Source organism: Orycteropus afer, unplaced genomic scaffold, assembly GCF_000298275.1.
Source record: "Orycteropus afer afer isolate SDZICR_OR568_19922 unplaced genomic scaffold, OryAfe1.0 scaffold00272, whole genome shotgun sequence".
In the NCBI taxonomy this organism is placed as follows: Eukaryota; Metazoa; Chordata; class Mammalia; order Tubulidentata; family Orycteropodidae; genus Orycteropus; species Orycteropus afer.
Genome location: NW_006921859.1, coordinates 1,523,513 through 1,541,129, shown reverse-complemented (window position 1 = coordinate 1,541,129; position 17,617 = coordinate 1,523,513). Strand labels below are relative to the sequence as shown.

The following is a 17,617-nucleotide window of genomic DNA, read 5'->3' as shown; positions in this document are numbered from 1 at the left end:
GCCCAACCTTCCTTCCGAGGAGTGGCTGGTGGGTTTGAACCGCCAGCCTTCTGGTTAGCAGTCAAGTGCCTTAGGCACTATGTTACCAGAGCTCTGAGGTCCAGTAATTAAAGGATTAATGCCCGCCCCAGCAGGAGGTCTCTAAGACTAAGCCTGTCCCCATTTTCAATGATTGTCAGATACACTGACTGTTCCCTTAGTTTTAGGTATATTAACACATGAGCCATTATCTACCCATGTGATTCTGAATAAGTATGCATCCAACCATGTGGGTCTGTATTTGTCTGTGTATGTGTGTGTGTATGTGTTTGTGTATTCATGTGCAGAGGGCATTACCAGAAAATCATGATAGTTTCTGCTTGGAGTGTTTAACATTCACTGTTTCTGAGACTCATTGTGTCCTTGGAGCCAGTTATCAGAGCACTGGGTCTTCCTTCTCTCTGGCCTGGGGATGGCTGTGGCTCCCTTCCCAACTGCAAAGACTAAGCCACGGCAGCTGAGCTCTACTCTTGGGGCTTTCTTAATTTCCCTCTATCCCTTTTTACCATCTTCATCTTTCATACTCACAGGGGCAGAGTGCTTTGCAGTTTCTAGAATGTCCTATGTAGGTCACCTCATCTGCCCCTCAGAGGAGCCCATTGAGTAGGCATAGCAGGTAGTTCTAAGTTGGGTGGCTATTGTTGTTCTAGCAATACCATGGAGGAAGGTGCACCCTAAAAGCTGCTGGTGGGGCAGGCTTGGGGCTCATGGCAGGTCATCAGGATAGGCACCACCCAACCAAGGGTCCATGCGTCCGTCAGGTCCCATCAGGCTGGTACTGGCTATCATGGGGCCAGTGGGGAGTCAAAGGGTCTAAGGTGCAGGTAGATGCCAGGGTCTTAGATCCAGGGAGGTTGTTGTAAATCAATTGCAGGGACCAACCAACTGCTAGTGCCACCCAGAAAGAGGGCCCTGTCCAGAGGCTGTGATCTTGTCAGAAGGTCATGCTAACTAGTGTGGACATGAATCTATGGGGCCATTGTATGGATTCCAGGATCCACAGACCCAGCCAGGCTGACTTTTGTATTGCCCTTACTCTTTTCCAGATACTACCTATCCTCAGTTGTTTGTATGCCACATGAGGAGGGTCCTATAAGATCCCTGCTAATCAGATGAAGATATCTAGGTGCTGAGATGCTGAGGGACCTGCCAAGGATCACGTAGTGGGGGAGGGACACAGAGGTTTGAGCTTCACCTGCTCACTCTCCCTGCTCTCATTTGACCATTATGTAGTGAGGACCTGGGCTACACAGTGCTCTGGGCCTTCCCAGGACTCAGCCCAAGCACTGACCCCTGACCCTTTTGCTGTAGTGCTGCATAATTTTCCAGGGAACACCTTTCGAGTCTTTCACTGCCTCAGGCATGAATGGTCAGGAAAGGTGGTCTGAAACCAAGGCCCAGTGAAACTGTGACTTGCTTCAGTTCACTCAGCAAGAGGTATTGGGAGAGGACCCAGTATCCCAATTCCCAGACCATATTCTTTATACTACAGCCTACTGGTGGCCTGCAGAAGCCTCTTGGGAGTCCACTACTTGCTCATATATGTTTTCTATTGAGAAAGCAATAGATTTCTGTGATCTAGAAATGTGTTTTCTTCCAGTCACACTTCCATCACCTTTCCCTGGGACTTGTGCCCTGTTGCAGAGTGGCCCCTTGGTGAACTGGCATTAAAAACATCCATCTTTCTGACCTGTTTGTAGAGCACTGGAGCTCAGCGGTGGCAAAGATGAGATCTCCCTGTTGGTGGAGCAGGAGTTCTTGAGCCTCACTAAAGAGAACCTCATCCTGGTCAAAGAGAGCTCAGGTGAGCTTGAGACACCTGGTGGCTCTCCTGAGGGGAAGAGAGAACTGACTCCCTGCATTCTTAAACCTCCTCTGGCAGCAGAAAGCACTGAGCTCCCTGGAGACTACATCATCACCAGTGACAAGCTTCTGGAGCCAAAGGTGGCCGTGTCCGTTATTGGCAGCCAGCAGAGCTGTGACTCTGCCATGTCTACGGTCACGGGCATTCTGCGCTCTGCCAAGGTCAAGAGTGCCAAGGGGACAGAAGATAGGGGCCACAGCCTGGGAACCTCAGAGATCAGCAAGCTCCTGGCCCAGTTTCCACTAAAATCCACTGAAAGTAAGGTTCCCAACAACAAGATGGTGCTGGAAGAGACAAGGGTCATAAAGGACTTCCTGCAGAACAGCATGTTCAGTGGCCCTGGACCCAAGGAGTCAGCGGGGCTGGGTGCATTTCTGCTGCTGCCACCCGCACCTCCTCTTGCACCTTTGGACAAGCTCCCTGAGCTCCCTACTCAGAAGAGGCAGCTCCCGGTGTTTGCCAAGATCTGTTCCAAACCCGAGGTGGACCCTGCCATGGAAGGTCATCACTTGATGGGTGAGTGTGGCTAGGAGCAAGTAGAGAGAGCAGGGCTGCCAGGAAGCCCACCAGGGCTGCAGCAAGTGCTTAAAATACCTTTGGGCAAATTAGGAAAAAGCAGTCCCTTTGGTGGACACAGCTCCAGGTGCATATTGACAGGCTGTGTTCAGCCCCCGTGTGCTCCTCTGCTGGTTGTCCATACAGGGTATAGTTTGCATAAGCATATATGGAGACCCTGGTTCAACATGCTTTGAGAAGAAAGATAGGCATTGTTTGAGATATGGCTAATTTTTTGAATTTACCAGCTATCCAGAGTGCTTTGAAAGAAGGGTTTAGCCCAGCTGGATCCTGAGAAAAACTGCAGCAGAGGCATTGAAGGCTGGATAGCAGAGAAATTTTATTGGCAGCTGGGAGTATTTAGCTTCCAACAGGGGTCCATGGAGGCACCTATTCTGGCAATGAGGCCTGGAACAGTGGGATGGGTGGCTAAACTCTCCAGAAACAATTCAGACTGTTGGCTTTGGGATGTGTTCCCAGTACACTTAGAAAAGTACATTCCCATCCTATAATTGAGGCATCTTTTTCATTAAGTCCAGTCCGTTCCCACATTTCTCCTGCCCTACTCCCAGGATTCTGCATTTTGTGACCATTGTGATCCAACCACTCACACTGGATAGTTCAAAGGCAGACTGATGGCAGGGGCCTTTGCCTAGAGTCAGCAATGAGTAGTAGGGCAGATCATACCCACATCAACCAAAACAAAAATTATCCCCAGGCTGTGAGCATGGATGGGAGAGATGGGAGAGTGAGAGATGACCGTATTGGGGAGGGTCCAAATCCATTTCCTTAAGAAAATAGGAACAAGGTCACCTGACAGAACATTCTGGAGCACTGTAGGAAGACCAAGGAATTAGAGTTATGGACAGGAAGCTGGACTCTGGGTCTGACAGACCAGAGGGCTGTTTGGGGATGATGAGCTGTGGGCATGAGAGGACTGAACCCTGTCCAGAGTGAAGAGACTTTCCTCCCACATCTTTCTCCAAGAGGGACATGTAGATGCCTCTCTATCTGATTTGGCTATTGGGTTTGAGATAGCCTTGCCTTCCCCATCGTGTGTGTGTGTGTGTGTACATGTGTGTGCAAAGGTGTGCCAAAGGCAACTTTGCAGATGTGAGAGTATTTGTTAGAGAAAACTGCAAGTATGGGTGCATCTCAGGGTGTCTGTGTGTACATGTTTTTGCATATATCTGTCCTGTATGTGTCTGTGTACCTGTGAGTGCATCAAAGGAAACTGCAGGACTATGTGGTTGTGTGTACGTGGACTTTGGAAGAGAGTTCTTTGTAAATGAGGGAGCAGGTAAGCATATTTGAGGCAACTGTAGGTGTGTGAGAGAGAATCTCTGCAGGTGTGTGAATCTCTGGGGAGATGGCTATTATTAGTGAGTATTGTTATTTCAGCACACTGGCTGGGGGCTAAACTCAGCAACCAGAGAAACTCTTGGAAGAGACTCTAGGGACATATTTTGCTAAAAATGTCATTTTCTCCTAAACTGGCTCAGGCAAGAGCAGCTCTTCCCTTTGCTAGCATGGTGCTAGGAGAGCAGGCCCAGTCCCACCTAGACTACTGGGCCAGGCTGGGGCCAAGAGCTGGTGAGATCAAGTCCACTCCCAACAGGTAACTCCGGGGCACAGGTCCCCTGATCAGGTCTCTAACAAAGAGGTTCTAAGTGCCTATTGTGTATCTAGCATGATGTACAACCATCCAGTTGGCCATCCGGGTTTCTAGCCAACCTCTGTGGAGATTTTCAAGGACCATAAGTCTGGACAAGGAGTGAAGGGGGTTGTGGAGGGGGGCAATTCCTTCTTCCTTGCTGCTACCAGAGCAATGCCTTAAAAAATAATTTTATAACTATTTCTTCATACACACTCACACTTAATTTTGTTCTATGAGAGTTTCATTGCTAAAAAAGAGATAGGTGTGTGGAAACCATTGCTGTGGAGGATCCCATGATGGTCCAGATAGGGAAATGCTCAGTGTTTTTTGGAGAGAGATCTGGGTCTGGCACTCCCATTTCTTCGGCCATGCCCAATGACTCACTATGTCTTTTTTCATTTTCCATGCCTTTGGCTATAGTTGCCCTGCCTGGTGTGCTTTCCTCCCCTGTACCCCTGCATGTAAGGCCTTGCTGAAACCCCACGTCCCCTAGAAGCCTTCTGGCCCTCTCAGACAGAAGTGGTCTCAGCCACCCTCTTCTCCCACTGTATCCCTCTGTCACCTCACAATCCCCATCTGCTTTGTTCCAGAGCTATTTCTAGATACGTCTCTCTCTTCCTCTTGTCGTAAGCTCCTGTAGGGAAGAAAGAGTCTGGCTCTGACTCATCACAGTGTCCCCAGCCCTCGGGTCAGGGCCTGGCATTGAAGAGTGAGTGCCAGTGAGCACTGGCTGAACTGCCTATGAGCAATGAGACAAGAGTAGAGCCCATGACAAGTAGCCTGACTGTGTGGCTCAGATCAAATGTCCTGTAGGAATGTGTGTCTGTTCTGCTAACCCATAGGCTCCCTGAAGGCAAGAACTGTGTCCAAGTAATCTTTGTATTGCCAGTATTTAGCTCAGGGCTTGTTACTATTGAATGGATAGATGGTTGGAAGGAAGGGACGAAGGAGAGGTGGGAGGAAGGAAAGGGGATAGGGAAGAAAGGGAGGAAGGGAGGGAGGGAAGAAGGGAGGATGAAGGGAGGGAAGAAAGAAGAAGTTTGGATGAAAGAAGGAATGATGGAGGGCAGGATGAATGAGTAGATGGAAGGAAGGAAGAAATGAAGGATAGCTGGATGGATGGTTGGACTGCTGAATGGATGGATGAATGAAAGAGAAAGACCAGAACAGGCAGTGGTCATGGAAGGCTTTAGGTAGGAGACTGAGGCTGGCTTTGCCTGGAAAGAGTGAGTGGAGAGAGTCTCCCAGAGTGGCCTGAGCCTCAGATGTGTGCGAGGGAGGATCCATCACTTAGTTCTTAAGAAGGTGCTCCTCACATGCAGCACTTGGCCTTCCCAGGGCACTGACTCAGTTTCCTTCTGCTCTAGAACTGAACCCTGGCACCAAGGAGCTGACCAAGGGTCGAGAGAGCCTCTTTCTCAGTCAGTGGCCCCAGAGCAAGAAGGACAGCTGTGGTGAAGAGGGTTGCAGTGACCCAGTGAGCACCATGTCCATGGCCCTGCCAACCAAGAAGCCTGCTTGGCCGGCTGAGAAGAACCTGCTCTATGAGTTCCTTGGAGCAACCAAGAACCCCAGTGGGCAGCTGAGACTTCATAGCAAAGTGGAGATGGATGGGCTGGAGCTGAAATGTAAGCTGACCCTACCCAGGGAGGATCTGCAGAGGAGCCCAGAACCCTCATATGCCCCTGGGGGGCTCTGCCAGCAAATGGCTGTCCCCTCCAAGGGCAAGTCACTGTCTTTCTCCGGGTGTCAGCTTTTAAATTTACAAAATAAGGAAATGACTTTCTCCCCACATTTCTTATCAGTAATACAATAGCTAGAGAAATGAGGTTGGCTCTCTAGAGTCACATGGGCATTATTAGTGGTTTTGAATACAGTTTTGAATACAGTCCTGACCTAGCATATATCATATTCTGTCAAGTTGCCAAAGAAAAGTCCATAGATTATTTTTAGATTGAGATTATTCAAACCCCTGCTTTCTCTCCCTTGTCTTTCTACAATTGGTATCAATTGCCTCAGCTGATTGCGCCTAATGTCCTTAGGGAGCCTGCTTTAATAATTTGATAAGAATGAATTCCTGTGGCATAGCAATTGTTTGTATAAAACTGGATTTTTCTCAGGCACTTGAAAGAATTTGGTTTTGTAAATAGAGGAAATATAGTCCTAGCAATCTGGTTTATTGTATCCCTTTCTAAACTGCCTCCATCATTAGAGAATGATGGAAAAAAGAGCTCCAAGCCAGACCATGTCAGGATTTTTACGCATTCCAAATTGGCAAGGTAGGAATAATAATGTTTCCCCTTAGTTGGAAATAAGGAGCTCTGGTGGTGCAGTAGTTAAATCAGCTGCTAACCAAAAGGTTGGCAGTTCAAACCCACAAGCTGCTCCATGGGAGAAAGATGGAGCAGTCTGCTTCAGTAAAGATTTACAGCCTTGGAAACCCTATGGGCAGTTCTACTGTGTCCTATAGGGTCATTATGAGTCAGAATCAACTTGATGGCAGTGGGTTTGGTTTTGGTTATAGATGGAAATTTACCAGAACTTTGAAGAATCTTCTTAGAACTCCGGGAACCTAACCTCTATGAGAACATTCATTTCTGGGGCAGTTCTGGTGCTGATGGCATCCTGGCCCTTCCCTGCCTCAGACACTGAAACACTTCTCCTGTAAACTTACAGTTAACCCACCTGTAACAGTGGCAGACAAGAACAACAAGTATACAGGGAACGTCTTCAACCCACGCTTTGCCACAGCCTTGACCTCAGCAACCCTCAATCAGCCACTCTGGCTCAACATGAACTACCCACCTCTGCCGGTGTTCACAAATCACTCCACCTTCCCACAGTATCAGGTGAGTGAGTGAGTAATGAGTCTCGCTCCCCATGTGGCCACCCACACAGGGTCTGACTGTGGAGGAGGGTGGCTTGTAGGGAGCCCATTTCATAGAGAGATTTAGATGTCCCTTGAACTCCATCCCTATATTCCAGAGCCTTCATTGGAACTACAGTAAATAAATAACTATGAATTTACAAGTTTTTTTTTTTTTTTTCCATTGTGGCCACATCAGACAAACCATTTGCTATACACATGCATACATACATAAATATATACTCATATACATATGCATGCACATATACATATATCTGAATTCCAGTTCACTCTGTGCTGTGTATTCTAGAGCTGCTTTGCTAATTTTGGCTGGCTGTGTGCTTTGCACAAAATTTCTCTTGGAATTTCTGGATAGGATGATGGGATAATCCTAGTTTACCACCTGTGTCCTGTGACTTCCTTTAAAGTTGGATGACTATATGTCCTAGATTGCTTGGAACAATCCCAATTTAGGTCTTTTTTACTAGCATAATTATGAAAAATACCACTTTTCATTCTCAAGTAATTTAGTTTGGATGATAAATTATATGGCCACTTTGTTAAACTATATTGTGATGTATATATACATATATATATATACATGCATACCATTTCAATGTTTTATATATACAGTTCAGTGACATTAATTACATTTATCATATACAACAGTCACTACAATCTGTTTCCAAAATTTTTCCATCACACTTAACAGAAGAAACTCAGTGACCTCTAAGCAATTATTTCCTTTTCTTTCCTGATTGTTGTTGATGTCAGGTGCCATCAGATTGATTCTGACTCATAGCAATCCTATGTACAACAGAGCAAAACACTGCCTGGTCTCGTGCCTTCCTGGGAATCTTTGCTATGTTTGAGCCCATCATTGCAGCTACTGTGTCAGTCTATCTCACTGAGGGCCTTCTTCTTTTTCACTGACCCTCTACTTTGGTGATATCCTCTTTCAGAGACTGGTCCTTTATGTACAAAGTGCATGAGGTGAAGTCTTATCATACTCACTTCCAAGGAACATTGTGGCTTCTTCTAAGACAGATTTATTCATTCTTCTGGAATTCCATGGTATATACAATCTCTTTCACCAACACCATAGTTCAAAAGGAGCTCTGGTGGCATAGTTCCTAAGGCATTTGACTGCTAACCAGAAGGCTGGTGGTTCAAACCCACCAGCCACTCCTTAGAAGGAAGACTGGGCAATCTACTTCTGTAGTGATACTGCCTCAGAAATTCAAAGAGGGGTTGCTATGAGTCAGGATCGACTCGCTGACAATGAGTTTGGTTTTTTTTTTTTTGTATAGTTCAAAGGCAACAGTCTTTCAGTCTTCCTTATGCATTGTCCAGTTTTCACATGTGTATGAGGCTACTGAAGATATCATAGGTTGGGTCAGTCACACCTTAGTCCTCAAAGCAACGTATTTACTTTTTAAGACTTTAAAGTGCTTTTTTGCAGCAGATTTTCTCAATGCAATGCATCGTTTGATTTCTTGACAGATGCTTCTATAAGCTTTGATTGTGGATCCAGGTAAAATGAAATCCTTGACAACTTCAATCTTCTTCTTCTTCTTCTTCTTTTTTTTTTTTTTTTTAAATCATGATGTTGCTTATTGGTCCAGTTGTGAGGATTTTTGTTTTCTTTATATTGAGGTGTAAACTATTTTGAAGGCTGTTATCTCTGATCTTCATCAGTAAGTGCTTCATGTCCTCTTCGCCTTCAGTAAGCAAAGTTGTGTCATCTGCATATCACAGGGTGTTAATGAGCCTTCCTCCAGTCCTGATGCCACATTCTTCCTCATATAGCCCAGCTTCTCAGATTATTTGTTCAGCATATAGATTGAATATGTCTGGTGAAAGGATACAACCCTGATGCCCCTCTTTCCTTATTTTGAACCATGCAGTATCCTCTTGTTCTGTTTGAACAATTGCCTCTTGGTCTATGTACAGGTTCCTCATGAGCACATTGAAGTGTTCTGGAATTCCTGTTCTTCACAATGTTATCCATAATTTATATGATCCACACAGTCTAATGCCTTTATGTAATTAATAAAACATAGATAAACATCATTCTTGTGTTCTCAGCTTTTTGTCAAGATCCATCTGATGTCATCAATGATAACCCTGATTCCACAACTTCTGAATCCAGCTTGAATTTCTGGCAGTTCCCTGTTGATGTAGGGCTGCAATTTTTTTTTTTTTTTTTAATGATCTTCAGTAAAATTTTACTTGCATGTGATAGTAATGATTTTGATTGATAATTTTCACATTCTGTTGGATCACCTTTCTTTGAAACGGACACAAATATGGATCTATTCCAGCCGGTTGGCCAAGTGGCTGTCTGCCAAATTTCTTGGTGTAGACAAGTGAGGCTTCCAACATAGCAACTATTTGTTGAAACATCTCAATGGATATTCAGCCAATTCTTGGAGCTTTGTTTTTCTCCAATTCTTTCAGTGCAGCTTGGACTTCTTCCTTCAGTACCATCAGTTCTTGATTATATGCCAATGCCTGAAGCAGTTGAACATTGACCAATTCTTTTTGGTACAGTGACTCTGTATATTCTTTCCATGTTCTATTGATGTTTCCTGTACTGTTCAATATTTTGCCCATAAAATCCTTCGAGATTGCAACTCGAGGCTTGAATTTTTTCTCAAGTAATTTTAGCTTGAGAAATACCAAGCTTGTTCTTCCCTTTTGGTTTTCTAATTCTAGGTCCTTGCAAATTTCATAATACTTTACTCTGTCTTTTCAAGCTGCCCTTTGAAATATGTTCAGCTCTTTAACCTCATTGTTTATTATATTCACTTTAGCTACTCTACTTTCAAGAGCAAGTTTCAGAATCTCTCCTGACATCCACCTTGGCCTTTTCTTTCTTTCTTGTCATTTCAATACCTTTTGCTTTGTTCATGTATGATATCCTTGAAGTCATACCAGAACTTGGTGGTCTTTGGTTCAAGGCATCACATCTATTCTTAAGATTATATGGAAACCCTGGTAACCCCTAATCTTTAGTCTTTATATATTTTTCTATTCTAGGTATTTCATATAAATGGGGTCATATAAAATTTGCCCTTTGTGACTGATTTATTTTGCTCAGCATGTTTTCAGTATTCATCTATGTTTTACTCTGTATCAGGACTTCATTACTCTTTATGGGAGAGTAATATTCCACAGTATATATATTCCACATTTTGTTTATTCATTCATCTGTTGATGGGCATTTAAATTGTTTCCATGTTTTGGCTATTGTAAATACTGCTACAATGAACAACAAAAAGACAAACAACCAAATTAAAAAGTAGGCAAAGGACTTGAATAGACATTTCACCAAAGAAGAAATACAAATTGCTTACAAACACGTGAAAAGATGCTCAACATCATTAGTCATTAGGGAAATACAAAGCATACCACAATGATATACCACTTCAGTTCCACTAAGAAAATTATTTTTATTTATTTATTTATTTTTTAAAAAACAAGTGTTATTGAGGATGTGGAGAAATTGGAACCCTTGTTCACTGCTGATGGAACTTTAAAATGGTACATCTACTTTGGCAAACATTTTGGTAGATCTTCAAAAAGTTAAACCTAGGGGAGGTGAGGCCAAGATAGCAGACAAGGCATATACTCTTTCCAGACACTCTGTAACAAAGACCCAAGAAACCAAGTGAAATGGTTATGGATGACAATCCTGGAACCAAGAGCTTTAAAGGAAAGGATAAAGAGTAGACCAAATACTGATTAGAGGAAGAGAATGAACGAAAACCATGAATATGAGGCATATGGAACAGTAAATTGCCCGTGGGCCAGCCCCTACACACCATTTTGAATTATTGCAAGCAACATTCCAATCAGGGCTCCACTCTAGATAGCCAGCTCTGCTCACCCAGTGTTAAACTGGCAGCCTTATTGGGGATTGTGAACAGAGAGATGTGATCTTCTTCTGCCCCTTACCCCACACTTCTCAGTAGCCAGAGGAGCAGCCCAACCTCATCCACCTGGGAGCCAGCCACACCTCCCCCAACTGCCAGTGCTATGCTGCTTTTCTCCCCTCTTTTCCTTTTCCTTTGTTTTTCTTCTCAGTTCTTCTGTCCCCTACTTTTTTTTTCCTTTTTTGTTTTCTTCCTTTCCTCCACCCTTCTGTGTTTTTAGATCCCAAGGAGTAGGTGTCCTGCCCCCTCCACCTGTTCAGTCAGCAGCACCCATCCCTACCCCTCCACGGATGGCATTTTGTGCTCTCATAGAGTGAGCCGTGGGTTTCCGCTGCAGCTGTGTTCAGCAACTAGCACTTGAGCCAGTACTGTGCTGCTTTTCTTTTCTTTTCTTTTCTTTCTTTATAGTTATTTCCTCTTCGCCCTTCCTGATTTTTCTTTTTACTCTTTCTCATACTTCTTCTTTATTTAATTATGTGGAGTGGTTGCCCCACCTTCACTCTCTCCTCAGGCATCAGTGCCTGTCTCTGCCCCTCTGCAGTTGACAGTGTGTGCTCCCAGAGACTGAATGCTGTCATTCCACGATAGCCGTGTTTGGCAGCCAGTGCTTGTACCAGTTTTGTGTTCCTTTCTTTTTATTCTCTCTTCAGAGCTCTTCCCTCTTCCCCCCTTGTTTTTTCTGTCTCCTTTTTCCCCACTTCCTCTTCCCCTCCTCTTTTCTCTTCTTCTTTTTCTTTCATTTCAATCCTGGGGAGTGGATGCCCCACTGCCTCCACAATTGGCAGTGCTTGCTCCACAGGCAGTGTGTGATCCTGCAGAGAGTGGCCTTCATGCCCCCCCCACCTCCACGGTAAGCATTGCACCCCTGCTCCTCTGCAGTAAGCAGTATGGCTCATGCAGAATGAGCATCATGTCCCTGCTGCAGCAGTGTTTGGCAGCTAGTGCTTGCACTGGTACTGTGCTGCTTTTTTCTTTTTTTAGTTTGCTTTTCTTTCATTTTCCATTTTGTTTTTCTTTCTTCTTAGTTACTCCCCCTTCTCCCTTGTTTTTTTCTTTTCTTTTTTTTTTTGTCTTCTACTCTTTTTTTTTTTTTTTTAATCTTTTTCTTTGTCCCATCAGTTGGAAGCCAGTGACCCTACCCAGTCATACTTAACACCCCTGCCCACCTTACTCACTGGGCTAGTGCCAACACCTACTCCAGCACCCCTGGATTGATGAAAGATGGAGGCCCACAATGGAAAAGCCTGCCCACAGCTTCTCTACACAATCAGCAACTAGAGACTTGTGCCCCCACAACTAATTGCTACCAAATTCACCCAGAGACAGGTGGTGAGCACCCCAGTACTGCCAAACTAGTGACCAGAGTAGCATACCTGCCTCATTGCCTGGATATATTAAAATAAGACAAAACAAAACAAAAAAAACAGGGTGAAGCAAATGAATATACCATAAACAAATGAACACAAAAACACCATAATGCCTTGGAGACAGCAGACAACTTGAAATCAGACCAAAAACACAGGACAAGGTGGTGCAAACAAGTGACCAGAATACAGAATAAGAAAATCTTCTCTGGTAGCATAGTGGCTAAAGCACTTGACTGCTAACCAGAAGGCTGGCGGTTCAAACCCACCAGCCACTCCTCGGAAGTAAGGTTGGGCAATCCTACTTCCGTAGTGATACTGCCTTGGAAACCCAAGAAGGGGTCGCTATGAGTGGGGGCCGACTCAATGGCACATAACAACAACAACAACAGGGAGAAATGCAGTTGAATTACCTGATAAATAATTCAAAAGATATATATTTACTTCCTTTCATCAGATTAAGAAAGAAATCAAGGAAGTCATAGACAAAGTCAAGAAAAAGACAAAATTCTTGAAGAATTCAGGAAAACAATACAAGAACAAATTGATAAAATAAATGGAAAATTAGAAATCATATAAAAATGGCAAATAGAAATCCAGAAGATCAATACTAAAGTTTTAGAAATAGATAACACATTGGAAGGGCAAAGGAGTAGAACTGAATTGGTGGAAGAAAGAATTAGTGAAATAGAAGAAATTGAATCTCCAATATAAATCTATTAGATGAATAATCAGAAAAAAAGAATGAAAAAGAGAAATGAAGAAAGACTTAAAATTATGTTGGATGCAATCAAGAGGAAAGATTAAAAAAAAAAAAAAGAAAGTTCTGGCCCAGATGGCTTCACTGGTGAATTCTACCAATCATTCAGAGAAGAACTGACAACAATTCAACAATTCAACTCAAACTATTCTAGAACATAGAAAAGGGCGGAATACTCCCAAGCCCAGTCTAGAAGCAAGCCTAACCAAAACCCAGTAATGATAGCACCAAAAAAAGAGATCAGTATTCCTCATAAGGAGCTCTGGTAGCATAGTGCGTAAGGCACTTGACTGCTAACCAGAAGGCTGGTGGTTCAAACCCACCAACCAGTCCTCGGAAGGAAGGTTGGACAATACTACTTCTGTAGTGATACTGCCTCGGAAACCCAAGGAGGGGTCACTATGAGTTGGGGCCGACTTGACGGCACATAACAACAACAACAACAACATTCCTCATGAACACAGACACAAAAATTCTCAACAAAATCATAGCCAATAGAATCCAACAACATGTCAAAATATAATGACTAAATGGGCTTCATGCCAGGTATGCAAGAATGGTTCAACGTTGGAAAAGCAATCAACTTAATACACCATACATCTTCAAAGAAGACCTGTTAATAAAACTATTATTAAAATTTATGCACCAACCACTAAAACAAAAGATGAAGAAATAGAAGTGTTTTTTTTTAACCAACTTTTGCGGTCTGAAATTGACAAAACATGCAATTAAGATATACTAGTAATTACTGGTGATTAGAATGAGAAAGTTGGACACGAAGAAGCATAGGTAGTTGGAAAATATGGATTTGGTGAAAGAAATGATGTCAGAGACTGCATGACAGAATTTTGCAAGACCAACAACATATTCATTTATTTTTTCAACAAAATAAATGGTGACTATACATGTGGATTTTACTGGTTGGAATACAAAGAAATTAAAGAGAGAGGAAAGAGACAATGGAGAAGTTCAGTATCATTATTTAAAACAAGGCCAACAGCTGCCTGTGGAACAGACCATCAATTACTCATATTCAAGTTCAATGTAAAGCTGAAGAAAATTAAAACAAGTCTGAGAGCCAAACTATGACCTTGATTATATCCTACCTGAATTAGGGACGATCTGAAGAGTAGATTTGATGCATTGAACACCAAGAACCAAAAACCAGACAAATTGGTGGATGACATAAAGAACTTCATACATGAAGAAAGCAAAAGGTCATTAAAAAGACAGGAAAGGAAGAAAAGACCAAAATGGATGTCAGAAGAGACTCTGAAACTTTCTCTTCAACAGAGAGTGGCTAAATGAAATGGAAGAAATGATGAAATAAAAGAACTGAACAGAAGATTTAAAGGGTGGCTCAAGAAGACAAAGTAAAATATTATAATGAAATGTGTGAAGATTTGGAATTAGAAATCCAAAAATGTGGAACATACTTAGCATTTCTCAAGCTGAAAGAACTGAAGAAAATATTCAAGCCTCATGTTGCAATACTGATGGGCAAAATATTGAACAATGCAGATAAAATAAGAAGATGGGAGGAATACACAGAGTCACTGTACCAAAAAGAATTGGTCGATGTTTAATCATTTCAGGAAGCAGCATATGATCAAGAACTAATGGTATTGAAAAAAGTATAAGCTACACTGAAAGAACTGGGGAAAAATGAGGCTTCAGGAATTGATGGAAGCCATTGAGATGTTTCAGCAAACAGATGCAGTGCTGAAGGCATTTACTCATTTATGCCAAGAAATCTGGCCAACTGACTGGAGAGATTGACATTTGTGCCCATTCACAAGAAAGGTGATCCAACAGAATGTTAAAATTTTTGAACAATATCATTAATATCAGATGTGAGTAAAATTTTGCTGAAGATAATTAAATAATGGTTGCAGCAGTATATTAACAGGGAACTCCTAGAAATTCAAGACAGGTTCAGAAGAGGACATAGAATGAGAGATATCTTTGCTGATGTCGGGTGGATCTTGGCTGAAACAAAGAATACTAGAAAGATGTTTACTTGTGTTTTATTGACTATGCAAATGCATTTGACTGTATGGATCATAACAAACTATGAATAACATTGAGAAGAATGGGAGTTCCAGAACACTTAATTGTGCTCATGAGGAACCTGTACATAGACCAAGAAAGAGTAGTCATTCAAAAAGAACAAGGTGATACTGCATGGTTTAAAATCAGGGAAGTTGGGCATGAAGGTTGTATCCTTTCACTATACTTATTCAATCTGAATGCTGAGAAATAATCCAAAAAGCTGGACTATATGAAGAAGAACATGACATCAGAATTGGAGGAAGACTCATTAACAATCTGTGATATGCATATGACACAACCTAGCTTACTGAAAATGAAGAGGACTTGAAGCACTTACTGATGAAGATCAAAGACAACAGCCTTCAGAATAGTTTACACTTCAACATGAAGAAAACAAAAATCCTCACAACTGGACCAATAAGCAACATCACAATAAGTGGAGAAAAGATTGAAGCTCTCAGGGATTTAATTTTGCTTGGATCCCAATCAACACCCATGGAAACAGCAGTCAAGACATATTTCATTGGACAATTCTGGTGCAAAAGACCTCTTTGAAGTGTTAAAGAGCAAAGATATCATTTTAAAGACTAATGTGTGGCTGACCCAAGTCATGGTCTTTTAAATTGCCTTACATGCATGTGAAAGCTGGATAATGAATAAGGAAGACCAAAGAATTGATGCATTTGAATTGCACTGTTGGCAAAGAATACTGAATACACCACGGACTTCCAGAAAAACTAACAAATCTGTCTTGGAAAAATTGCAGCCAGAATGCTCCTTAGAAGTGAGAATGGTCAGATTTCGTCTCAAGTACTTCGGTCATTTTGTCAGAAGGGACCAGTCCCTGGAGAAGGATATCATACTTGATAAAATAGAGAGTCAGTGAAACAGGGAAAACCCTAAACAAGATGGATTGACATAATGCCTACAATTGTTGGTTTAAGCATAGCAAGTATTGTGAGGATGACATAGGACTGGGCAGTGTTTTGTTCTGTTATACATAGGGTTACTATAGGTCAGAGCCAATTTGACAGCACCTAACACCCACACACACACACCCACACACACACAATTCACCACATCAATAAAACAAAGGAAAACAACCACATGATCATAACAACTGATGCAGAAAAGGTATTTGACAAAATCCAACACCCATTCCATTCTTGATAAAACAATCAGCAAAATAGGAATAGAAGGGAAATCTTCAACATAATTAAGGGCATATATGGTTGTATATAATGGCCAACGTTATTGTCAATGGAGAGAAAATGAATTCCCCTTGCAAATGAGAACCAGACAAGGATGCTCTTTATCATCACTCCTATTCAACACTGTATTGAAAGTTGTAGCCAGAGCAATAAGTTAAGAAAGGTAAATAAAATGCATCCAAATTGCCAAAGAAGAAGTACCACTATCTCTATTTGCAGATGATATGATCCTATATGTAGAAAATCTTAGAGTCTTAACAAGAAAACTAAATGAATTAGTAGAAAGATTCAGCAAAGTGGCAGGGTACAAGATCAACATACAAAAATTGGTCATTTCCTCTACACTAACAAAGAGAACTCTGAAAATGAAATCACAAAAACAATACCATTTTCATTAGCCATGCAAAAGAAGAACTACTTAGGAGTAAATCTAACCAGACACAAAGACCTATACAAAGAAAACTACAAGACACAACTAAAAGGAACCAACAGGACTTACATAAATGGAAGAATATACCATGCTCATGAATGGGGTGACTTAACATTGTGAAAATGTCAATATTACTCAAAGCAATCTACAGATATAACGCAATCCTGATCCAGATTTCATCATCGGTCTTTAAAGAGATAGAAAAAGAATCATCATCTTTATATGAAAAGAAAACAGACCCCAGATAAGCAAAGGATTAATAAAGAAAAAAAAACAAAAGTAGGAGGCTTCATATTCCATACCTCAAAATTTACTATACAACTACAGTAGTCAAAACAGCCTGGTACTGGTACAATGACAGACACATAGACCAATGGAACAGAATTGAGAACCCAAAAGCAAATCTATCCACAGCTTATCTTTGGCAAAGGGCTTTAACCCATTAAATAGGGGTTGATCTTTTTAAAAAATGATGCAAAACTGGATGTCTATTTACATTTTACTGCTAACCAGAAGGCTGGTGGTTCAAACCCACCAGCCACTCCTCGGAAGGAAGGTTGGGCAGTCTACTTCTGTAATGATACCACTTCGGAAACCCAAGGAGGGGTCGCTGTGAGTCGGGTCTGACTCGAGGGCAAATAACAACAACAACAGCATTTACAGAAAAATGAAAAAGGATCCAAAACTCTTACCATATTAAAAAATGAACTCAAGATGGCTCAAAGACCTAATTGTAAAACCTAAAATTATAAAAATCATCAAAGAAAAAATAGCAGCAAACTTATGGACCCTAATACATGGCGTAAGTACACCATCAAACATAAAGAAATGCACTAACAGCAGAAGACAAACTAGATGACTGACACCTCCTAAAAATTAAA

The 17,617-nt window shown here is 42.1% G+C and overlaps 1 protein-coding gene across 1 annotated transcript in view; it reads left to right on the top strand.

Moving 5' to 3' along the window:
* The window catches only part of CUNH1orf94 (chromosome unknown C1orf94 homolog), a 72,274-nt gene that overhangs the window by 29,326 nt on the left and 25,331 nt on the right, over window positions 1-17,617 (top strand). The window contains exons 2-4 of the mRNA XM_007950411.1: window positions 1,740-2,419; window positions 5,483-5,743; window positions 6,792-6,964. Of these exons, the coding sequence (XP_007948602.1) occupies window positions 1,740-2,419; window positions 5,483-5,743; window positions 6,792-6,964 (1,114 nt within the window). The remainder of the gene's footprint in view (window positions 1-1,739; window positions 2,420-5,482; window positions 5,744-6,791; window positions 6,965-17,617) is intronic.